This window comes from Branchiostoma lanceolatum, chromosome 1, assembly GCF_035083965.1.
Source record: "Branchiostoma lanceolatum isolate klBraLanc5 chromosome 1, klBraLanc5.hap2, whole genome shotgun sequence".
NCBI classification, from domain to species: Eukaryota; Metazoa; Chordata; class Leptocardii; order Amphioxiformes; family Branchiostomatidae; genus Branchiostoma; species Branchiostoma lanceolatum.
In genome coordinates, this window is record NC_089722.1 from 30687295 (window position 1) to 30694413 (window position 7119).

Sequence of the window (7119 nt, forward strand, 5' to 3'; positions counted from 1 at the left end):
GTCAAAGTTTACTGCACAACGATTGTAACAGGTACAATGTAAGGCAAAAATAGAATACCACTGGCTACTTATGTCAAACTACTAAAAGCTACTGAGAGGTTCTAGGCTATACAATGGTTAGGTTCTAGGCTGTACAATGCTCCATTTCAAACTACATGAAAGTACTATCTATATAATATTGTCACGAGAGGTAGAAAATATCAACAGGAGATACAATAGGGAGTCGTATATGTCAATTATACAATTACATGATGAGGAGATGAATGTCTTATACAACTAAATAGCTATTTCACGGATTCTTTTTTGCATGGATGTATAGATATATTGGCCTAGATATACAGATATTCACATGAGCATGCTCTCAGCCATGAAAAAATCGCAATGACCTAGCTGGGAAATCACATTGTACACAAAGGGGGAAGAATATAAGGATGGATTTTGAAATGAATGTGATTGATACAAGCAGCAGTAATGTTTGTAATTGTAGAATTTTATGCCTTTTCTGAAATCAAAATTATTGCAACACATTTCATACCAGCTAGGTTTATCTTGTACTCGTTTAGTATTGAACCCCTTAGGTAAAGTGGCATCGTCTATCCAACATGGCTCCAAAGTAACTGAAAACTTTTGTAATTCCGAACTTCAGTTGTCCGGATTTAATCATTCCCTCCAAACCAGTTGGCTTATGAGCTTGTTTCGCTTATTTCGAGTATCAAGGCAACTCCAGACCGTACGAACGACTAGATTACTGTCCGGGAAAGCCGAGAACATGGCCCGACAAGTGCCGACTTCCGGGTCAGCAGACGACGCCGACTTTTACGTCTGCAGTTGTTTCTTTACCAACAACTTCTACCTTAAGGACTACAACGTACACGTGGTGTACAGGGATGACACGCAGTTTGGAACGGAGTACAAGGAGGTTTGACTTGTCTGTTAACCTTATTCACGTGTCATAAATAACGTTACAACAACAGTACTATGTTCGGTATCGTAACGACATATCGCCCCCCTCCCCCACCAGACTTGGTCGACTACCACCTTACAACTATGTTTATAATTGTTACATGTTCATGTAATCACTAGGCAGTTAAAATGCACCTAGGGGACTAGGACCCGATGACGTCACTCCCCTAGCTCCTAACGATAATAGGTCACTTTTAATATCTTTCCTTTATGAAATCGGAGTGTTCTCTTTTTGAAGAATTGTACATTGACTCTTAGACCACTCAAATATGTTACAGATTATGAAGAAATATGGATGCCGTACAGACAAACAGTGGGACCAAGTCCTTTCACAGGTAACTATTCTAACCACTTTTCCCTGCAGTATATTTGTCATATCATAACAAGTTATGAAGGCCTTAACCCTTGTCCTGCTGGAGTTCCAGAGCAATAATATACCCCCATTGCTGAAGTGCCCAGAAAAATTTGAAAGAAAGGGTACTCGTTTGATATTGCTCAATTTTATTTACCACGCCGTACAACAACCGCGCGGGTGCAACGTACGCATTCTAGAAATATTCTCAACCCAGCAATTGTCAGAGCTAGCATACAGAACAATAATGTGCAACCCGGCAATCGCCGGGCGTAGCAGGACTAGGGTTAATTACTGGTCGCATAGGTACTAGAACAAGTTTGTACCATTTTGACAAACAGTTTAGTATCGTAGGTTCACTGGATTGCACCTGAGGCAGTATCGGCAAAGAATTGCACCAGGAAGAAAGAATGCCGCTTGCCTGGTCTACCATGCTCTGTGTTTGTAAGGCCTCAAGTTGGCATAGTCAGACCTAATGCATATGCATGAACCAAAACTACATTTCGTACCCACTCATCACACCCTCTTACCGGGCGTTTGTTTCCCTGGGGGTGGAGAGCTTCCTAGAGGGGCCCCCAGAGTTTTATATCATACATCATTAAACTTGAATTTTTGACCAACCTCCAGTCTAGTGCATTCATTATTTGAATATTGAATGACCCCCTTGCTAACTCTGCAGGTGAAGAGTGAGTTGAAGAGAAGGAAGAACTTGTTTCAGCAGTCTCTGGAGAGAAGCAGGCAGATCAGAACACAGTACAAGCCTCTCCATCCCCAAGTGTACACACTTCAGGTGGGCGACTCAACATACATCTCACTCTTTACAAGGTCTGCAATAAGTCAAAACAAATTGAGGTGGAAGGAAGACCTGGCAAGTCACTGTCATTGGATACCAGGGAATTTAAAAAAAAAATCAGTTCGTCAGAGCCTGATGTTTTCGCAATCGATTTTTATGAAGAAAGGCGGCTCAATTGTTACTGTAGCAGCATCTCTTCAGCCTAGGTTAGAAGCATTAATGCTCGAGACAAGCATGACTTCACTGACCCATTAGGAGAAGCAGGGGTTACGAAGGCTACTCAGGAAATTCCCTACCCAATTTGTTTATGAATTCTAACATTAGTTGATTCTAGTGTCATACACATCCATTTCAGTGAGTCATTCAGCACAAAGAAAAACTATATATATATAATTGTGAAACTATGAGGAAAGATACAATGTTATGATTTTGTCTGTCTTTCAGCACCAAGGAAATATATAATTTTGCAACTGTTAGGAAAGATATCATTTTACAATAGACCGATCCTGTCGAACACCATATCGAAGGAATAGAAGACCCATAGAACCCCCTGTTCTATTCAGCCCACCTCCGTCAAAAACAGCGCTGGTGGGACAGAAATGGCACGTGTTAAGCAGGGTACGTATATCTGTAACAGGTTTTCCACTGTATTGATTGAATGCATGCTCAGAACAAAAACAAAGTTAAAAAGAAAATAGATCTGGCACTCAAGGAGAGGGAGCTTGTACCACATGCTGACTACTACAAAGTCCGCTAGCGCAGAGTTTGGTATCTTCAGTTACTGGTGTGTGAAACTGGTTAACTTGAAAGTGAACAGGGAAGTAAATGATGCATTTTAATTCTTAGTTACTAAATACCATGCAGCTGCTATGCATGCAGTCAATACAGTGGGAACCCTGTCACAGATATACGAACCGTTTTACACGTGCATCGGCTGCTTGTCAGAAACTGGGCGCTGATGTCCACTGACAAGGGAAAGCTTTGCGGCGCATACCGCTTTAACATTGACCGAAAACATTACGCTCTTACCGCAATTACACCTACCCCCTCCTTAAACAACTCTACCCGGTGGATACAGCCTTCAACAAAGAAGACATAGCATTCTACTTTGGCCCGCTCTGAAAGGTTTCAGTGCCACAAAAGCTAAACCGAAGTCAGTGGCATTATTTTCAACCTAGCAGCGGCGGCCATGTTTGGTCCGTCAAACGCTGTTTTTGATGGAGATGTTCGAAATCGAACAGGGGGCGTGGCTTTGGGATCGGTCTATTGTGAATATCATTCAGCACCAAGGATAGGTATTGTTTTACAACTGAATGTTATTCAGCACCAAGGAAAGATATCCTTTTACAATTGTGAATGTGATTCAAAACCAATGATAGATATCATTTCACAATTAATGTGAATATCATTCAGCACCAAGGACAGACGTAATTTCATAGTTGTGAATATCATTCAGTACCAAGGAAAAATGTCAATTTACAAATGTGAATGTCATTCAGCACCGAGGAAAGATATCATTTTACAATGTCATTCAGCACAAAAGGCAGATAGATCTTGGCAAGTGTGTGAGGGAATGTCATTTAAGACTGCAAAAATAGACTGTGGTAAAATTGCGCCCACCAGAAATTAAAATTAGAGCATCTTAAGTATGTTTGCTTTGATTTCATTTGATGTTTCTCTCTCTGATTTCAACCTTCAGGAATCCTTCTTTGTACCAGAGTTTTTGGAGCTTGTAGAACTGTCCAGAAAAAGTGACACTACTCCTGAAGATGTCTTGAAATTTGTTACCTCACGGCCAGGTGGGTAGTTTACACTGACTTAGACTTTCATTGTGAATCCTGTTCTGCACTGAAGAATTATTATGTCATCCTTTCTATGACACTATTAGAGATGTGTATGAGAATATACAGTATGTTCCAAAACACGATCATATCATATTTCCATTAGTTTGTGCGATTTAATGTCATTGACGTAACAAAACCTTACAATGAAAGCAACAATGTCCATACCATTTCAAATACTTAGAAGTAAGTCAAAATTGTCTAAGGAATTATAAGTTTTTACAGTAGAGGTTTTAAAACAAAGTAGTGCCTTCTTATTTTCAAATCAACCCCAAAAGAGGAAATTGTACTTAAGTAAACTTTTTCTTCTGTATAAACATAATTTCATCCATGTTATATCTGCCCCTGATTTTTCAGATGACAGAGTGTATGAGTTCCCGGTCTTCACCAAGCTATTTTGCCAAGAGTTCATGGCAGAAATCACTCACTTTGAGGAGAGTGATCTTCCCAAGGGCAGGCCAAACACAATGAACAATTATGGGGTAAGTTCTAATTCATTTCACAACTATGTGTGGAAATTAATGAATGTTTATCATTATTGGGCTTCACTCCTTCACTGTGAGATTTTGTGGAAGCATGTTTTGATAAATATCTTTTATAATTGTTCAGTATAAGGAACCTTTCTTTTTCTTTAAGTTGTTTTCTTTCATCCTCATGCACAATGCAGCTGTTTACCTTCAGCTTGTATTGACAACTTGTAGATTCTGCTGAATGAGCTTGGCTTTAATGAAGGTTTCATCACACCACTGAGGACTGACTATCTACATCCCATCTGTAGAATTCTCTACCCAGACTGGGGAGGAGATGCATTGGACTCACATAAGGTAACAGATTTTTCAGTAATATTTCTATGTAGACTACTGTTGGGCAATATATTACAGTAGTATGGGTGAACTACCCAATTAAGATATATGAAGGCCATACATTGCACTGAAAATTTGTATGATGATTTTGATTTCATTCAGATCCTTTCGTTGAATAGAATAGTAAGACGATTTTTACGAGGAAAGCAGAAGGCTACTGCTATATAGAGTGGAGGAAGGATGCAGATTGTATATAGGCAATCATAATGCTCGACTGAGAAATACCGTACAGCAAGCTAACTCATCAAGCATCTATTTAGTTTCTGATAAAATGTTATGTAAATTACATTATGTTATGTAAATTGTAATGTATGTATTTAGGATAGGAAATACAAGAGATACATGGACGCGATGCTTGCTAATATACAGGTGGAAAAATAAGGGTGTCTGACGAAAAGGTTTGGATCTGCACTATAAGTTCAGTTCTTTACCAGAAACTGTACTAGTTTGATTCCATGGTCTTCATTTTATCACTCAGTCATTGATTCCATTTAGTCATTCAGCACCAAGGAAAGATACCATTTTACAAATTGTGAATGTCATTCAGCACCACGGAAAGATACCATTTTACAATTGCGAATGTCATTCAGCACCGAGTTAAGAGACCATTTTACAATTGTAAATATCATTCAGCACCGAGGCAAGATACCATTTTACAATTGTATATGTCATTCAGCACCAAGGAAAGATACCATTTTAAAATTGTGAATGTCATTCAACGCCAAGGAAAGATACCATTTTACAATAATTGTGAATGTCATTCAGCACCGAGGCAAGATACCATTTTACAATTGTATATGTCATTCAGCACCAAGGAAAGATACCATTTTACAATTGTGAATGTCATTCAACGCCAAGGAAAGATACCATTTTACAATAATTGTGAATGTCATTCAGCACCGAGGCAAGATACCATTTTACAATTGTAAATGTCATTCAGCACCAAGGAAAGATACCATTTTACAATTGTAAATGTCATTCAGCACTGAAGATAGACATTATCTTACAACTCCATTGTCAAAAACTCAACTCTTGTTTCAAACGACTAAGGCATTTGTGGTGAAGTACAAGCTAGGAGAGGACCTGGACCTGAGCTATCACTACGACAACGCGGAGGTCACGCTGAATGTCTCCTTGGGAAAGGAATTTGAGGAGGGGTCCTTGTACTTCGGAAGCATGAGACAGGTAAAACACTAAATAATCACACTTTCCGAGTTCCTCATTTGGGGCATTCGGCATCCACAGTTTTTACCTCCTCAGGTACCAGTATACGAAGAGCTGATTTTAAGAACATTTGATCAAATTGATCAAGTTAGATTCATGTTTCTATCAATAAATATAGGTATCTGAATATACTTGCACTTATCTTTAGTAAAAGGTAGGCAAAGAAGGCTTTTTTTAATGCTGTAGGGGCAGTGGGTTGTTATCCACTGTGTCTATAGCTAGGGCACAGTATTGGTAGATAGAGCCCATCCCTCTCCTTCAACCACATTTTACCTCCCCAACCAAAGTCACATACTCATTTTTACACCTGGATGGAGTGAGGAAAGTTGTGTAAAATACCTTTCCTAAAGACACAACTCCTAGCCAGGAATCAAACCCATGTCCTTTCGATCTTGTGTCCACCAGCATAGCTTTAATAGATACAAATGTATATCTGAATTATGTTCCATCCCTGTAGGTTGTACAGTCTCAGCCCAGATACAGTGAACACAAGCACCGCCCCACGTACGGTCTCCTACACCGCGGCCAGCACAAACACGGCGCCATGCCGATTGATGAGGGAGAACGCTACAATCTCATCATCTGGATGAGGTCGTCTAAGGTCAGGAACCGACTCTGCCCCATGTGCGACCAGAAACCGACACTTGTGCGGACTGTGGGGTTTGGAGATGGGTTCATGAAAGAGACGAAAACTGTAGACGTGTGTTGTGCAAGTTAATATCAAATTTGCAGCTGGACAAATCTGCTGCACTTTGTAAAAAATTACAACCTTGCCTTTTCCGGATAGACAGGAATGACAGGGTTGCTAGGTTTATGTAAAAGCAGATGGAGATGGTAGTGTTCTATTCAGATTATACTTATACTTAATTAGTGTATAGAAATGTATGTTGCTCAAAATCTGTAAGTATTTTAATGCTCAAATTTCTACTTAAAACTCATCAAAATTTGATGCCTTGAAAAGAAAGAGATTGACTGTATCATACTCTTCTGTATGAAATATCATAGTTACATGTATAAGGCATGCAGTTTTACCTAGAAAATGCAAATCACAGTATATTGAAGAATTATGTTTCTACAATATAC

At 39.3% G+C, this 7119-nt stretch overlaps 1 protein-coding gene across 1 annotated transcript; it reads left to right on the forward strand.

Annotated features, from left to right (window-relative positions):
- Positions 1–595: 595 nt before the first annotated feature.
- Positions 596–7060, forward strand: LOC136448321 (2-oxoglutarate and iron-dependent oxygenase domain-containing protein 2-like). Its single transcript, XM_066447722.1, has 8 exons — positions 596–919; positions 1242–1298; positions 1995–2099; positions 3802–3907; positions 4307–4431; positions 4651–4773; positions 5863–5997; positions 6494–7060. Exons 1-8 carry the CDS (start codon positions 686–688, stop codon positions 6752–6754), a joined length of 1146 nt encoding a protein of 381 aa, XP_066303819.1. The 5' UTR covers positions 596–685; the 3' UTR covers positions 6755–7060.
- The last annotated feature ends 59 nt before the right edge of the window (positions 7061–7119 follow it).

What these genes read in the sequence shown, in the direction of transcription:
- LOC136448321 (XM_066447722.1), top strand. Translation starts at nt 686, where the DNA reads ATGAGCTTGTTTCGCTTATTTCGAGTATCAAGGCAACTCCAGACCGTA. An exon ending in TCCATCCCCAAGTGTACACA is followed by an intron (nt 2,100 to 3,801) that starts CTTCAGGTGGGC and finishes TCTGATTTCAAC; the next exon opens with CTTCAGGAATCCTTCTTTGT. An exon ending in ACACAATGAACAATTATGGG is followed by an intron (nt 4,432 to 4,650) that starts GTAAGTTCTAAT and finishes GACAACTTGTAG; the next exon opens with ATTCTGCTGAATGAGCTTGG.